Here is a 17,723-nt window from a genome sequence, read left to right on the forward strand (position 1 = left end):
GTGATAACCGAATCAGCGAGTCGATTCAGCAGTTCGGAGCACCTCGCTGATTAGTTTCCGTTCCGAAGCTTCATGAAGCAGTGTTTTGAAATCGGTTATCACAATATAAGTCGTTATTTCGTTTTTTTGGCGCACAGAAAATATTCTCGTCGCTTTATAATATTAATATTGAACAACTGTACTCACATGGACTGATTTAAATATGTTTTTAGTACATTAATGTATCTTGAGAGTGTAAATTACATTGATCCCTTTGCAGGCCTCACTGAGCCTTAAATATCTTAATTTGTGTTCCGAAGATGAACGGAGGTCTTACGGGTGTGGAACAGCATGAGGGTGTGTAATAAATTACATTATTTTCATTTTTGGGTGAACTGACACTTTAATTGGGGGTGGAGCTGAACTCTGCTGGACAGTGGCCCTCCAGGAGCAGGATTGGACACCCCTGGTCTAGTGCAGTGCTTCTCAAACCTGTCCTAGGGACAGCCCCACCATTGCACATTTTGTACTTCTCCCTCATTGAACAACACCCAATTCAAGGCTTGCAATCTAATGAGCTGGTGAGTGGAGTCAGGGGTGTTAGATGAGGAGACATCCCAAAATGTGCAGTGGTGGGGCTGTCCCCAGGACATTTTTGAGAAGCACTGGTGTAGTGTATGGCTGCATCCTAAATCACATACTTCCCTACTAGGGAAGGCAAAATACATTATGTGATAAAATAAGTGTCCAAATTCACAGTACTTATAAAAGAGTAGGCAAAAAGTACCCGGATAACCTTCATCCGGCGAGATTCTGAAGTGTGCATATGATGGACACTTTACTATCCCATGAGTCCACGGCAGAGGATTTGTGAATGCGACGTAACTGACACTGGTAGGTCACATGATAATGACAACATGGCGAGGTATGTCCAGATTATTCATACTAAACACATTCATACTATATAGAACATAATTATTTTAGCTCTCGTGAAGTAATTATCAAAATACCTCAAGAGAGAATGGGATTTCAGATGCAGTCTATGAGTTTTATAAGGTTATATTCAAGGTGTGGTAGCCCCTCCCCCTCAGATACATAATTAAAGCTGCGACAGTTAAGTGCATAAAGTGTCCAACATTCCACACTTCATTTTCGCACAATTTAGTGCATCAACCGGGTATTTGAAGTACACTTTTTTCTTTTTGGAATTTTCAGTATAAAAACACACTACTCACACTATTTGAACGCACACAGCAGAGTCTGCAAAGTGTCACGAGACTAGAGATGGTGTTACGTCCTAATATTTTGTGATATCATAATCCTTATGGTGTTTTGTCTTTGACTTTTAACTCTAGATTGTTGGCCTAATTACAGTGAAACAGTCATATGAGGGCTCTATTGGAGATGACCTTGTCACCTATAAGACCCTGATGATAACGGGGGTGCGAATAGCTTCCTGGAACCAGATACTGGACCCATGGGTCTACATTCTTCTCCGTCGTTCCATCCTCCAAAAGATTTACCTCATCACCAAACGTCAAACAGACTTTAAGGACAGCACTTTTCGCTGCTGGGAGATCCATTCCTTCCCAAGCTCAGAGAAGAATCCTGTCAGTAGAGTCTGAGTGTACAATGCAAGGCCTTGGTGTTATTCAGATATACCATTGAGGATCTCAGTGGTCCCCTTTTATTTCAGCATGTGGTGCACATGTTAAGACATGTTATTTATTTAAGCAAATTTGCACAAAGATAAATAAAGCATGAGATGAACATTCCTTTTACGCCCTATACAGCACTAATATTAAGGATTTGGTTGGAAACATTCATGCCAGTGTAACAAAGAACAGTAATTATTTGCTGTCTTTGAAGAAAATAATTGAAGCATTAATTCAGCCAGTTTTGTTGCTTTAGGTCTGGGACAATGTTTTCATTTGTCACCAGTTGTTGCCCAAGACGACAGCCCTGGGCATGAAACCCGACCTGACAGTGACAAGTGGCACTAAAAAAATACTGAGGAGAAATGTTCACCTAAAATTAACCTATCATAGATTTTATACCGCATGATCATCAATAATATATTAACTGTGAGGTATATACTTATATTTCTGAGACTGAGATTTCCCATATGTTTATCTTGCATATATGTTACTGTGCAAAAATGCTCATGTGAATAATAATTGTTTATATTATTGTATAATTTATTTTTTTGTGTTATCCCTCCAATTTTCTGGAGGCTTGTTGTTATGTTACATCGAAAAGCATTATACAAAATAAATCAAATTACTATATGCGAATTCCATTTCTGTTGCTAACTATTATGAAACAAGTTTTTATACTTTTTATTTTACTTCATAACTAATTTGCCACATGAAGCACACTAAACCAATCTACATGCTCAAACTTATAGAAATAAATAATTTAACAAACCCAGCACTGCAAATGATCACTGATTAGGTATTTCTTTTAATTAACTAGTTATTCAACATTGAGTAAACATGATGCAATACATAAGGTAAGTTGTCACAGAATCTGCCATTAAATAGTTTAATATAAGCTTTTCAGCAAATGTCTAAACTATTGCCCGGTTTCACTTAAGTAAGTCCCAGACTAAAATGTATGTTTGTTGACATATCTTATATGTCAGTGCTATTGTTTTGTCTCAAGATGCACACCAATAGGGTTTTTTTTCTTCTTCTAAGGGACGTTTATAAAAGATACTTAAATTTCCTAATTTAACTAAGGTCTAATCCTGGCTTTATCTAAACCATGTCTGTGAAACCAGGCCTATGTGGTTGAAATTCTATATGTCTCTAGATAAAGTAAAAACAAACAAGCAATACAATGCTTTAAAAAGCACTGGCTAATAGTAATAGCTGGTATAGTAATTATATATATTTTGCATTCATACTGTTAAAAAAAAAAGCTGTCTTAAATGCCATTTTATAATCTCTGAATGCAGTTACACATACTTCCTCTAGGCGTGGAGAAGTTTGAGTACGCATGCGCTGCGGGGTCAGAGCGTGGCCCGGAAGTTGAGCATATTCGCTTCCATTGAATAAACTGAGCGAATGGTGAGTACAACAAATCTGTTTAGATTTGTAGAGAAATACACGGACACGCAATATTAAAGTCTACGTGATCTTAAAGACGTCCACGAGTTTTTAGTAACACTAGCAGCTGTGCAGGTAAATATGAATGGTTGTTTCGTGTCATTCGTTTGCCAAAAGACTCGTTCGCGTGCGTGCTAGCGTGCTTCGCCGATAACGAATGTTTTGTTAAGACGCAATATATGTTTTGTAATGAATAACGTTACACGTTTTATTATTGTCATTCGTAGTGTTATGACGTTTTAGTTTTTATTAAGAAAACCATTTTTAGAACACAAAAGATAAGCCTTTATGTCCACTGGTTTATTAATGCGCGCGTGTTTTTGTATCGTTTGTGAACATTGTGCGTCTTGTGTGCAGATCATTGTTTGAAGGATATGGCTCAAATGGGACCTTTTCAGAGGCGGAGGGAAGGACCTCTTCCACCTCATCCACCACCCTCCTGGGACGAGCACCAGGCCTATGAGGAGCTGCTATACTGGGATAATCTCATGCAGGAGGGTTACCGCCTCCACCCCCAGGACTACGACCGGTAAAACACCTAGTCTATTCTTACAACTAATATATATATATATATATATATATATATAACCTGTAAGTGCAAAGGAATAAATCAGTGTTGTATTTAAATACGTTTCTTTATTATTATTTAAACAAAAAAAAGCAAGCCAAGTTTTATCGTTTGAATGTATGTACATAAAGATGCAATGAAACTAAATTCTTGCTGCAGGTATGAAGAGTTGCGTTATTGGTATGACTGCTTGTGTTATGAAGAAGACCTCAGGCAGTACAATGACTACATCGTTGAGTACAGGAAGTGGGAAGATGAGAACGTGCACTCAGGGGAGGTATGTCACGCCAATAAATATTAAAGTTACAATGTAAATTCATTTTCGCTCACAGAATAACTCTCTAAAAGTCTAGTATGTTTGTTTCCAACATTGTTTGCATAAAATAATGAGAAACGTATGAATAATTGAAGTGCAACTTGCAACATTTTGACTCAAGTCTCATTAATTCTAAACTTGTGTTACAGCCGCTTCCACCAATGAGGCCACCACCTCAGCGAACATTTGTGAATGAGGATCGCTATATAAAGGCCAAGCACACAACTGTGTACCCATCAGCAGAGCAGCTGGATGCAGTGCAGAGCATGGTGTCTCATATGGAGCGTGCCCTGAAGTCTGTCTCTGATTGGTTAAATGAAAAAGAGAGTAGTGCCGCTGACACTGAAAGGTATTGGTGATAGTCATAGAAGACATTCGCCCTAGTGCATTTACACTTGCAAGTCGCTGCCTTTCATTTTATGTTTGAAGCCAGGGACACACCAAGCCAACGATCGGTCGTCGGACTGTTTTTGAGAGTCTGCCGACTTAGTTTTTATAGGTTTGTTCTGCACCGTTGACTCTAGTCGAACGGCGTCAGTTGTTTTGCGCCGATTCAACATGTAGAATCGGCGTCGGGCCGTCAGTGAGAGAACTCTGATGTTGGCTGTTTAGTGAACACGTCAGTGAATGGGAATGATAGCAAAACGGAAAACAAAGAAGTCAAGACAGTACAGACAGAAGGCTGTTCTAATTTTGCATCATCTTACAGAGTGTACCGGGGCGAATATTTTAATAATAACAGGGGCGGAGTGGAATAAAGAAAGTGATCAGCACGATTGATATTCAAAACGGTAATCACGCGCCTCTTTGTTTACAGTTTTTGCAGCCTGCAGTGTCTGTGTCCTTTTTTGGATGACGAATATGTCTGCAAAAATAGACAGTTATCTCCTTTACATGCAGACGCAAAACGCACATGCTAGCTGACAGTCGGCTATAGTTCACTCAGTGTATTCAAGTGCAGATTTTTCCCCCCGACGCTAGTTTGTTGGTGTCGTTTTGGTGTGTCCCTACCTTTTTTAAAAGGTAAAGTTCATCCAAAAATGAAAATTCTCTCATTTACTCACCCTCATATCATCCCGATGTGTATGACTTTCTTTCTTCCGATAAATGCAAACGAAGATTTTTAGGAAAATAATCCATCTCTGTGAATGCCATTCAATGTCTTTTGCTCTTTTGACTCTTGAAAAACCACGCGGCGATTGTTTGGTAATGCATACGACCCTAGTAGATAAATCAATGGCTACATTTACATGTGACCAAATAATTAATTAGTAATCGGTTTGACGAGCTTCATGTGAACACCTTAGTCGTTCCGATTTAGCTTGATCTGAATGAAATTGATCGGATTGAAAGGGGTGGTTTGTTCCTTTTCTAATCCGATCGAGAGAACATGTAAACACTTGATCGGATTGAAAACCTAAACTGGAAAGGACTGCACATGCGCAATGACGTAGAGATGGCATAATGACGTATGGCGCTCTGAACGAGCTGCATTTGTTAAATAAAATGTCATAAATTACTTATTTTAATATTCTCCTACCACTCATTGTGAAGTGGAGCTGAACAACATCCCATCAGTCCTCTCATGGTTCATTCTCTCATCCACAGACACTTTTTTTTTTTCTGCACGGGAAAGGGTTTTTTAACTGTTTGATAAATATCAAAGTCAATATAAAGAAGCAATGTAGAAGAATAGTATGCAGAAACAGTGAGGAACTGCAGTGCGCATGTCAAAAAAATCAATTCTGATTAGAAGCTTGACATGCGTGCACATCAACCCGATCACTTTATTTAGCATTCATGTAAACACTATGGTCGGATTGAAACAAAAGGTGTGCTTGTAAACATAGCCAGTGTCTTCTGAAGCAAAAAAAATGAATAAAACGTCCCTCTTGTGAACAATCATATGACTGAAAATTGATTTATAGTTAAAAACAGTTGTATTTTCTGGTACACACACCTCGTTTCACTTCAGAAGACATTAATTCAGCCATTGTATGGTTTACCATTACAATTGATGTTTTTTGTTTTTTTATAATATAAAAGAGTCAAATGATTAGCAGTCTTTCAATGGCATTATGGACTCACAGAGATGGATTATTTCCCTTAATTTTCATTTGTGATTTATTTGAAGAAATAGTCATATACATTGGGGATGGTATGAGGGTGAGTAAATGAGAGAATTTTCACATTGGGGTGAGCTATCCCTATTGCAAATGACAGTTTTGTTAGAAGTATAGTCTTACAGTCCATGCTGTTTTCCCAGCAGTGGTTCAACTCAAAGTAAACTGCGTGGTGTTTTGAGAGTGGGCCTGGTGGCTAAAGGACTTCTGCTGAAAGATGACTTGGAGTTAGAGTTGGTGCTGCTCTGCAGGGATATGCCCACCAGTTCTCTGCTCAGGCTGATCTCTGGAAAACTTTCGGAATTCATAAAGGTTTTTCTTACCCTTTATTATTCAATGCTATCATTATATAAGCATGTTACAATGACTGTGCAAATAGCTCTGCTTTTGTTTCAGTAGACCCATTAAGAGGAAAAAATGGCATCTTTCTGCTGAATGTATTCAAATGTAGGAAAAAGTTCAAAAGAGCTAACAACACTACACTTGATATTAGAAAACATTATAACATTTTATAATGTGTTCAGTAAATGCAAAGGACAAGGTATACACTACCAATCAAAAGTTTGTCAATACGTTTTTGTTTTTTTTTTTGGAAGAATGAATACTTTTATTCAGCAAAGACATTAATTTAACCTAAAGTGACATCTGAAGAAACATGACACTGAAGACTCAAAATAAATGACATTTTTAAATATATTACAATATAAAAGTTTTCTTTTAATTATACAAATATTTCACCATATTACTGTTTTTATTATTAAATAAATGCAGCCTTGGTGAGCATACAAGACTTCTTTAAAGTCTATCAACAACAAACTTTTGAGTAGTGTATGTGTAGAACTGATTCCAATCAAGGCGGGTTGTTAACTTTCTTCTCTCACTTTCCTCATTGAAAGGATGTTACTGAGGAGAAATACGTCATCACTCCATCTATCCAAGAAGCTGCCATTATTGTTACTAGCACGAACGAGCCCATGCTGAAACTGATCATCCATCTGACCTCGCCAGTGGTCAGGGAGCAGGTGCAAAAAGAGGCATCTGGAGGTATGATCTCACTCTATGTTTTTGGACCAAAAAGACCTTCAGTACCATCAGAAGAGTGAAAATAAAGGTCCTGCAGTACAGTCCTGCTGCAAAAAATGCTGTGGTGATTCCTTCTGAGCCAAAAACTGGATGCTTTCAGCATTTTGAATGTTACAAGTATTGTCTTCGTTATTTTTCGGCATTTTACTGTTGAACATTGAAACTTCCGAACGTCACCTCCAAAGCGTTACGAAGGGTTTGCATTGCAGCAAAAATTAGTCGATAGGCTAATAGTTTAATATGTGCTTATTGAATGATTTTTTATTTTATTTTTTTTATATTCTACATTGGGTAAGAGTTTGTCTTTAGACAATTTCAGATAATTGCGGCCAGCTTCATTATGTAACAACCGTTTTTGTGCTTAAGAAGTGATCTGTTTGTCTAGAGCCGGTTTCACGTATTCTGCCGTATCATGTATTTTGCTGCAGTATTTACCCTGTTCACAACTGAATTCCTTTAAATCAAAGTATTGCTTTTGTTGCCTGTGGTTGCAAATTGACTTTCTCAACCAAGCCTTCTAGTTTGTCAATTTTAGGGGCGCTGGACTTTTGACCAACTGGAAACTCTCTGTCTCGGAAGGGGGGCGCAGTTGGCCTACAGAAGAAGAGGGTGAAATGTCTAATGAAGTAGAGTAATATAAAGATTGTCATTAACCAGTGTTAAAACGGACAGGGGTGCATACTAGGCTTTGTGTTAGATTACTTCCTGAACAGTTCCCCCTCTTCCTCTTGCCTGTGGGCATGGGGACACTGCGTCTACCCCCTGGCCAGATGACAGAACCCCCCCTTGGTCAAACTGTACCTTGTCTTCTTACTCCATTCGTCACTAGAACCGTGCGCGGAAAGCTCTCCGCAGGACGCTCTGGACAGGCAGAAATGCCTGGCTTCTCTGGCGTCTCTCCGCCAGGCCAAGTGGTTCCAGGTTTGCATCCCGTCTTTATTTGTCTAAAAGTCGACTTGTAACTTAATCTGACCTTTGACCTGGGGAAAATACATATTTGCACATTGAGCTTCTCTGAGAAATACTTTTAAAGGCTGTTTGAATATTGAAACGTCCATAAATGCTTTAAACTGAATTGCGTATAACCTGTTTCCGTTTAAATGTCAGATGTATCTTACCCAGGTTGCAATTTGTACGTTCTTGGTCAGAAACTATAACTTGGCCAGATTGATCTGCTTAATACAAAACGTCCTCTAAAAAGTATCTAGAAGTTCTTTCAAGATTCATTATAAAGTGTTAATAGGATTGCTCTTTTTTTGGGTTAACAGGCTAAAGTGTCCGTGATTGAGTCCTGTGTCGTCGTGATTCGGATCTTGCGGGACTTGTGTTCCCGTGTTTCAACGTGGGCCCCGCTCAAAGGCTGGGTGAGTCGATCTCAATCAACAAAAATATACAGGATCTTTGTAGTTAGACGTTGATGGGTGCTTTTATAAATAAATGTACTGGTTGCGTTTCTGAGTATGTCTCTTTATTAATATATTTTTTTCTGCAGATGCTTGAGCTGCTGTGTCAGAAGGCCATTTCAACCAGCGAGAGGCTGCTGGGACCTGGAGAGGCGTTCCGGAGAGTTCTGGAGTGTCTTGCGTCAGGGATACTAATGGAGGGTAAAGACCGAATCCAAGCATTGTCTGTGTTTGTGAGTGTCTAAGCATATTTTGGTGTGTTTTGAGTCATCTACTGAGCATGACCCCACTCTACAGATGGTCCAGGCGTTTCTGATCCCTGTGAGCGAGACAGCACTGATGCTGGTGCCCATCTTACACTGCAACAGCGAGAAGACATTACCCAGAGTGCCCAGGTGACTTTAGGTTACACTACACTACACTATAGGTTGACTTTATTTTTCATTGTACTGGTCTATAAACTTTACAAATAAAATCATTATTTACTTGGCCCAATGTCATTCCAAACCTATATAGTGTATTTTTTTGTTGTTGTGGTGGAACACAATTCTATACACTAACTATTCATTGTGACCATGTCTGTCAAGCTCGAAAAAGGACAAAGACACAAAAGAAAAATGTGCATTATTTATTCTCTGTAAATCTTAACCTCTGCTGCAGCTCCCAATGTTTTTCAAATATGCAGAACAATGGCATCCAACCTAATGAGACTTGTTAACACTGTTGAATATATGAACTGTCCATGTGACTTTTATCTCACAATTCAAAATTGCCTTGTGTATTTTTTATTTATTAATTTAAACACAAACAAGGTTCTAAAGTGTCCTGATAAAATGGTTAATAAAGCTTGCCACATTTACAAGATTTCTTACCTTGGAGGAAACACATTCTTTGATTTAATTTGTTGCTTTCTTCCCACCCCTAGTTTGCCTTAAGGCTGTCAGCTTTTGGCCAGCTTTACAAAGTTCTTGGAATGGATCGCCTCAATTCCAAAGCCTCTAGAATGCTCAGTGAACACAACAGAGGTACCAAAGCAACTTTTTCTGGTGTCCTAAACAGACTGTTCAGTTTTACTTGTTTTCCTCTTTGAATGAAATTTGCTGTGTTTGCTTCTGTACCTGTAAAGCTTCTACATGTAAAAAATGAAAACTACAGGCATAGTTCACAGTGTCATTTTCTAGGGTGGGCCAAGTTGCAACACTGAATAGGCATTGAAACATAAAATGTTAATGTAAATGTAAAAAACAAATGTGATGTCCGCACACTGAAATGACTGCTCCAATTTATTGCAACGTTTCGACTTCCAGGTCTTGTACATATGTTGTTTCGAAACGTTGCAATAAATTGGAGCAGTCATATCAGTGTGTGGACATCACATTTGTTTTTTTGCTTGAGCTATTTCTTTTGTCCTGCACCTGAGCCCTGTTTGGGTTTGAGGATGTGCACACCTTCTTTGTATTCTTTGAAATAGTAAATTAAGCCTTTTTTTAAAATAAAGTAAACAACATGTTTTGGGTGCACTGGAGAGAGACCTTTGCGTTTTGCATGTTAATATGTCTACATGGTATTATGAACACTTATTTCATAAGGGCAAAGAAAATCCTGTTTTCCATATGTCCGTTTACCTTTTTAATGCTTCCTTCCATTAAATTAAATTGCAGTGGTTGATTTCCCATCAAAGAGACCAAGGGAAGTTTATGATGCTGGGGATCTTGAAATAAAATCGAAATTTCCAAGAAAAGGTATCCATCTCAATTCCAGTCTCTTTCCCAGTATCCCCTTCTGTTACCCTGCACTACTTTTATATTTGATGATATAAAATGATAGCACGTCCCATCTTTTAGTTTAATACGACTTTTAGTGAACTACAACCTATATACCGGTGCTTTCTCTTAGCAGAAAAGAGTGAACCAGCAAATGCCCTAATGAAGTTGAACCAGCTGCGGCCTGGGACCCTCTACAGATTGGCATCACAGACTGGGCCTGAACATGAACCTCAGTTCACAATGGCTGTTGAGGTGGATGGGATAACGTATGAGGCTACAGGCCCTTCCAAACGTAGCGCCAAGCTTCATGTTGCCCAGAAAGTGAGTCTGCTGATAGTCTCAAGGGTGCTGAATGAAACTGTGTTCTAGATGCCACGTGCAGCGGTTACGCAGAGAGTGTGAAAAATAAACTTTTTGTAAATTTCAGTTGTTGTCTATGCCATGTTCACAACACACAGGTCCTGCAGGCATTAGGGGTGCCCTTGCCGTCTGAAACCAAACCTGCTGATGAAAATAAGAGCCAGTCTGTTTCCACACCTGCAGCCTCTGGTTCCGATGAAACCACTCCTTCAGGGTCTGATGACGGCACTGAGGTTAGCGTCCAAAGACTGATCCTCCTTGAACAACTTTGGGGTTTGATGTGTTTGTACACTCTGGGAGTTTGGTTTGTCATGATAGGTTCCACCTTATCTTGCAGGGTGGACCCATCCTCACCAAACATGGCAAGAATCCAGTCATGGAGCTCAACGAGAAGCGACGAAGTCTGAAATATGAACTTATCTCTGTCAAGGGACGCTTCAATGACAAGACCTTCACCATTGAGGTTAGACATGTTGACTAAAGCTAGTGATGGTGGGTTGCAAAGACATATTAGGTGGTACCTAGTGGGGAAGCAATGGTACTGTACATGGTGACTGAGGCAGCAAAAGTGGTCTGTGCTGTGATTGGAGTGTATTATACACTTCGCTGTCAGTAAGTGTTTTTTTGGGGAAATGCCTTTTTAGTAAGAAAGCATTAAATTGATTAAAAGTGACAATTTCTATTTCAAATGCTGTTTTCCTTCTTTCTATCTATCTATCTATCTATCATAATATTAAGCAGCTTAACAAATCAGTATATTTGATTTTAGAAGGATCTTGTGACACTGAAGACTGGAGTAATGATGCTGAAAATTCATAAATTATGTATAAAATGTATAAAAATATAAAGTGGAAAGGAGGAAGATTGATTAATCAGTAATAATCAATTATTGTAAAATTGAAATATTGAATGTTAAATTGTGTTTTTATATGCCCTGCATACCTGTGACGAGGTGAAAAGAGGCCACAAGAGTCCCGAGTCTTAAATCTCAGATGCAGTTTATGCAACCCAAAATATCAACAACAAAAAAAATCCCAAGAATTTCGAAATCCCGACAGTAAAATGACACTGTAGTGCTAAATATATTGAGGACTTTTTGTAAAATGTATTTTGTTCCCAGCTGCTCAGAAACCGAAAAAGCAGGCAACATATGTATTCCTAATTGTCTGCAATAGAAAACAAATATATAAACACTGTAAAGAAACTATCAAAACAAATATTAGCAGAAATTCATCAACGCTAGATCGACACAAATCGCTCCTCATATGTCCAATAATTCGTTATGAATAATTCGGAGCTTTTTTCCCTTTTCTCTAGGAACCCAGTCAGTCAAAGACAACATGAGCAACTCAACAGTATGTGTTATATGAATAAATTGTTTCAATAATTTCCATGTTTCAAGCGTCTTTTTTTAAAATCATATATTCTTAAAGGTACACTGAAATTGTGTAGCTGGAATTTGTTTTCTTTGACATGACGGAAATACACAATGATGAATGACGGAAGCCTGAGATTTCCTCCCAAACTCGACAGCTCTGTTCATAAATCACTGATTACAGTGACTCAGTAATGCAAGAACACTACTTCCCATTTTTATTCACCATATGAAGCTGGAGATGCGTTGTAAGTGATTATGAGGCATGTCATAAATTATTTGGTATGCCATCACTTAAATTAAATTTTTTAATTATATAAAAAATATACTTTTATGTTTGCATTCACTTGTGGAAAACAATGTGCACTGCAGCTACAACACCTATATCTTTATATTCCTGTCATTCAACCCCCAGTAAGCAACTGTGTGATCATTCTACATATATATTCTTATTAAAAAAAAAAAAGTTCCTTCTGTTGCCTGTTTCTCATGATGACCTTCTTGAATAAGCATGAGGACAGCACTGCTGCTAAAATCTACTCCGGTGACACGTTTTCCAGCTGTTCTCGCTTTAAACAGAACTTGCAGCTCAGATTATATCTTATGTGCATGTGTTTTTCCCTTTTTCAGGTGGAGGTTGATGGGCAGAAATTCCAGGGCTCTGGATCAAATAAGAAATTGGCCAAAGCCAACGCAGCACTTGCGGCTTTAGAACAGCTCTTTCCAGAAGGTTCTCCTGCAGACCCAATCAAGAAAAAGAGATTCCCTCCTATGGTAAAGGCAATGTTTTTATGGAGCTTAATTTAGCCTCTTACTTGTCTGATATGATTTTGTCCTTTGGTCTACAGTCTTCTGTATAAAATGTTTTATTCTTTAGGGCTATGGTATGCCTGGAGTACCTTATGCAGGCAATCGAGGTAGAGGAAGAGGCAGAGGTAGAGGCAGGGGATTCAACACTGGCAATTTTGCAGGTACTAACATCATTAAAGGCTTCAGTCTCTTTCTTGTTAGTTTAAAAAAAAAAAAAAAAAGTGTCTACCCGCCGAGACATGGTCTCTACAAGATCCCGGAAGGTGTCCTGTTGTATCTGGCACTGAGATGCTCTGACCTAGTTGCCTTGTCATAACAATTTGACCCTTTTCAAAGTCGCTCAGATCTTTATTTCTGCCCATTTTTCCTGCATTTGTTGATTTACAAGAACTGATGGTTTGCTCACTATCTAATCTACACAGACCTAATGCTGCGTTCCAGGCAACCCGTGTTTTTCCAAACTTCTACCCGTGAAAGTGCACTTGAACGGCAGTCAAACCTGTGACTTCCCACCCTTGAACTCATACTAGATCGTTGTACTCCCAGTTACGAGCTCTGACGTCACATAGTCCACGAAACAGCAATGGCAGCCCTTATGGATGCAGTGTTTACAAATATACAAATAACGTAAAATAAAAGGTATAACCGCTTCTCTTGCCGTATGCGCCGTTTTTTTCTTTTCCGTTTCCTTCAAATAAGCAAGGAGTAAGCACCTTTGACAATAGAAATGATTGTAAATGAGCATAATCCCCGTATGGTCTGCCATGCTTTGTTTACATCTAGCTACCACAATTTCTTGCGCTCAGGCAGTTTGGCGTGACTTTGCCTGGAATGCTACAAAGTCGTGAGTCATGGTTTGACGTTGTAACTTACGGGCTCAAAAACCTGCCTGGAACACAGCATTAATATGTGGCCTTGTTTAGGAGATGATCAACAATATTCACTTTGCCTGTGCTCATAATGTTTTGGCTCGTCAGTGATTTATAGGCATATTACATATTGCCTGTTCCTTTGTGGATATGTACTTAAAGGAAGAGTTCACCCAAAAATGTACTCACCTTCAAGCCATCCTAGGTGTATATAAGGGTGACCATATTTTGATTATCGAAAACCAGGACACTCGGCCTGGCAATGAGATACTCAAATGATACTCGAAGTTTACTCAAAGATTCCTTATTAATTTCAATACATTTAAAGTATGCCCCCTCTGTATGGATAGAAAATTGTTATATCAGGGCCAGGACAGGACTTGAAAACAGGATGTTTGGTCACCCTAGTGTATATGACATTCTTCTTTCAGACGAATACAGTTATTTAGAGAATACAGAGTTATTTAAAAAAATGTGCTGGCTCTTCCAAGACATTTATAATGACAGTGAATGGCAGCCCAAAATTTGAAGACCAAAAAAATGCATCCATCCAATAGGGGTGGCACGGTTCACAAAACCCACGGTTCGGTTCATATCACGGTTTTAGGGTCACGGTTTTTGGTTCTGTACGGTTCTTGTTGTTGTTGTTTTTTAATCATTAACACTCCAGAAATGTGTGTATATATATATATATATATATATATATATATATATATATATATATATATATATATATATATATATATATATATATATATATATATATATATATATATATATAGCTTAATCATCCACAATTTAGGATACCGTATTAAAAAATTGTTATATCAAGTTGTTTCCTAACTGGCTGTCTACCGAGTCCGACACATTGGCGTAACATTTTTCATGTTAATCATATCAATTTTGATCAGAACAATGCACTGTGGCTTTAATTCAGTTGGCCTGATTTACAAATTTCACCATGAAGTGTTCCGTGTGTTTCACAATCACCATATGACATCCAGCGCTGTGAAAAAAATAAAAAATACACGAAAACACAACACTGCCAGAAGTTTTTGCAGAAACTTCAAAGGCATGTTTAAATAATTAAAACTAGAAGCATATCTTAACTTTTAATTGTTACATTTATCAAGTGAACTACTTATATACAACATGTTATGTATGCATGTGTGTATGAGACAGAGGGGAACACGGTCGCATTTGCAGCAGATATATGCTGCCCATCATAAATCAAAGCATGAGACAGACAGGGGGTCGGAGGAGAAGACCGGAAAATGTGACAGAATGGACAATATTTGTCTGTATTTGCAATACACGAGCCGCGGTTCAGCTGCGTGAGACAAACACTGCCAGTGTGTGTATGCGCAACGGCCGCGCGGCTCCCGCTCTCCGCACTGCATCTGCCCTGCCTGCTATACGACGCTGGCGCATCCTCCAACTCCGGGCAGCCTTCCTTATCTCTCCCACTTGCATTTCTACACGTGACGTGACCTGCAGCACTCCACTTTTACTTTCCTGTATGTCCACACACACACACACACCTACCTCTTATTTCACGCAAAAAGGACACCCACTGTCTGAGGCAACATACATGCACGAGGATACATTGCGCATGCGTCGAACCATGCGACGCACACACTCGGAAACGAGACAAGCGAACCGAACGGTTCGTTTTTTTTCCATGTACCGTGCCACCCCTACCATCCAATATAAAAGTAATCCACACGGCTCTGGGGGGGTTAATAAAGGCCTTCTGAAGCGATGCGTTTGTGTAAGAAAAATATCCATATTTAACTAACTTTGAAGTAAAATATCTTGCTTCTGCCGGAATGCCTTCTGTATTCAACTTACGAAGAAAGTGTAACGCCTCTCTCAGTTCAAAACGCTTGCGCTACGTCCAACATTATGCGTCACGGCAGTTACGCTTTTCCGTAAGTTGAAGGCGGTCTGGCGGGAGCTAGATATTTTACTTTATAACATGTTAAATATGGAATTTTTTCTTACACAAATGCATCGCAGAAGGCCTTTATTAACCCCCCAGAGCTGTGTGGATTGCTTTTATAATGGATGTGTGCACTTTTTTTGGGCTGCCATTATAATGCAGGACATTGTTTTTTTACGCCATTGTATTCGTCTGAAAGAAGAATGTCCTATACAGGATGGCTTGAGGATGAGTAAATCATGGGGTTATTAAAATTTTTGGGTGAGCTATCCGTTTAAACTTGTAGTCTCTATCCATTTGTCTCTCCAGCCGCCACCACTACTGCTGGACTGACCCCAGCCATGTCTGTTACCAACTCCAGCACACCTATGACTCCCCAGGAGGACCCATCTGCAACTGCTTCCGTCAGCTCCTCCACCTACCAGGCTGTCCCTCCACCAATGACTGGCTATTATAATCAGTACTCGCAATCCTATTCACAATTCAAAAAACCCCTCAGTCAGGGCCAGGTTCCGGTCCAGAATCAGAACCAGAGCAAAACAACACCTCAACAAGCTCCTCTTGTTGGACCAGACTACGGCTATGGATATCAAGGGACTGGCATGGGAATGGCAGGACCACCTGATTTCAATTACGCAGGTGAGTTTCAGTGCTGACATGCTGTGTAATAATTTGCTTTTAAGCCAGAACTATCTGAAACTCTTTTTTTTCCCTAATAGCCTACAGTGGACCACCTGGTACAGCTACATTCGGGCCACCTGGAACAACAAATCAGAGCTATAGCTTCACCCAGAGCGCCTACCCCAACCTGGGTGGCTACAGTAGTGGAGCCAGTACCACAGACTACACATACAGATAAATGTACCATGTTTGGTCCCGCAGCTTGAGGTTGTACAGATGCTTATTCAAGCAACTGAAAGTCATTTCTGTAATTCTAAAGCCTACGGTGTCCTCCTGAGTTAAAACATTAACTCTAAACCTTTTGAGATTTTATACTGTTTGTTACTTTTGCCATTTGAACTGCACCTCGGTATCAGAATTAGCATGGTTTTGATTCACCACTAGTTTCAGGAAATAATACATCAGGATTGTGGAAGTTCTGTCTGTGCCTGAATGGTGGGTGTGACTCAAATGGAAATGAAGTGTCACATTGTTCTGTTTTTCCCCAAAGGTATATTTATAGTCATCCTCTTATTTTGATTCTAAAATTTTATCAGGTTTTTTTTGGGGGGGGGGGGACTGAATGTGGACAATAGAATGAACAGACTTTATTTACTTCCTTGAAACCACTTAAGCTGTTCCTTGTTTGGAGTTTTAAGAGGTTTGGTTTGCTTTACTCAGTTTAATCTCGGTATTGTCTTTTTATGTAGAATGTAGCTATTCACTGTTAAATAGGCAAGTGCAGGAAGTTTTGTGTTCTCTGAGGTGGGTGTTGTATGTCATATTTGACCTGTGCAGAAATAAACCTCTTTTTTTCTATTTTTAATTGCTTTTTTGATTCATTTGACAAGATTTGAAACAAGTTCATAAAATACTTTTGTATACTTTTTTACGAGTATAAGCAACCCCCATCAGGTCGTGGTATTTGTGTGTGCTGTGAAATCATTAAGTGAACGTAAGAATAACTTTCATATTGTTTGTAGTATTTCAAGATGAACACTTATTGGACTGAAGCAAATTGGGTGTACTTGTTTATCCAAAATTGTGTTAAAATGTATCGAATGTGATACATCAGGCTTTTGAGAACTTTTAGTTGTACGTCTCTCAATCATCACTGTATGGCATTTTATGTTTTGATACCCATAATTTAACTTTTTGCCTATATAAATATCAAAAACTTGCAATTGCACCCAAATTTCATATTTTTGCTCAGTTTGGGCCTCAAGCTCCATATTTTCTTGTATCATACTATTAGCAGACTTAAAAGCCTGGTGTATCAAATTATACACAACTTTTTTTTTGTCTAAAAGTTCAATTAACAGTTTCATTTAAAAAAAAAAATCATATGCCTGGCTTTAC

The 17,723-nt window shown here is 38.9% G+C and overlaps 2 protein-coding genes across 8 annotated transcripts in view; both read left to right on the forward strand.

Annotated features, from left to right (window-relative positions):
* Nucleotides 1–2,271, forward strand: part of ptger1a (prostaglandin E receptor 1a (subtype EP1)) — a 56,525-nt gene extending 54,254 nt beyond the window's left edge. For all 3 annotated transcript variants that reach the window (XM_079840384.1, XM_079840385.1, XM_079840386.1), the window contains exon 3: nt 1,335–2,271. In XM_079840384.1, the coding sequence (XP_079696510.1) occupies nt 1,335–1,604 (270 nt within the window). In that variant the 3' untranslated portion in view covers nt 1,605–2,271. The remainder of the gene's footprint in view (nt 1–1,334) is intronic.
* Nucleotides 2,272–2,962: 691 nt separating this feature from the next.
* ilf3a (interleukin enhancer binding factor 3a) lies at nt 2,963–17,188 on the forward strand. 5 transcript variants are annotated; one of them, XM_079841848.1, is made up of 19 exons: nt 2,963–3,050; nt 3,447–3,618; nt 3,817–3,934; nt 4,123–4,322; nt 6,240–6,408; nt 6,993–7,140; nt 8,009–8,100; nt 8,448–8,543; nt 8,672–8,783; nt 8,880–8,977; nt 9,508–9,607; nt 10,244–10,324; nt 10,479–10,669; nt 10,807–10,941; nt 11,046–11,171; nt 12,714–12,857; nt 12,961–13,054; nt 16,014–16,343; nt 16,424–17,188. In XM_079841848.1, exons 2-19 carry the CDS (start codon nt 3,464–3,466, stop codon nt 16,561–16,563), a joined length of 2,529 nt encoding a protein of 842 aa, XP_079697974.1. In that variant the 5' UTR covers nt 2,963–3,050; nt 3,447–3,463; the 3' UTR covers nt 16,564–17,188. The 5 variants fall into 5 exon arrangements, with proteins under 5 accessions (XP_079697974.1, XP_079697978.1, XP_079697977.1 ...); XM_079841852.1 differs by having other exon boundaries at nt 10,482–10,669; XM_079841851.1 differs by having other exon boundaries at nt 2,972–3,050; nt 6,243–6,408.
* Nucleotides 17,189–17,723: the final 535 nt, after the last annotated feature.

The sequence above is a fragment of the Gobio gobio genome (assembly GCF_949357685.1).
Source record: "Gobio gobio genome assembly, chromosome: 17".
NCBI classification, from domain to species: domain Eukaryota; kingdom Metazoa; phylum Chordata; class Actinopteri; order Cypriniformes; family Gobionidae; genus Gobio; species Gobio gobio.

Coding starts and splice junctions, on each gene's coding strand:
- ilf3a (XM_079841848.1), top strand. CDS start 3,464: ATGGCTCAAATGGGACCTTTTCAGAGGCGGAGGGAAGGACCTCTTCCA. Junction 8,978..9,507: donor ACATTACCCAGAGTGCCCAG/GTGACTTTAGGT, acceptor TCCCACCCCTAG/TTTGCCTTAAGGCTGTCAGC. Junction 10,942..11,045: donor GGTCTGATGACGGCACTGAG/GTTAGCGTCCAA, acceptor CTTATCTTGCAG/GGTGGACCCATCCTCACCAA.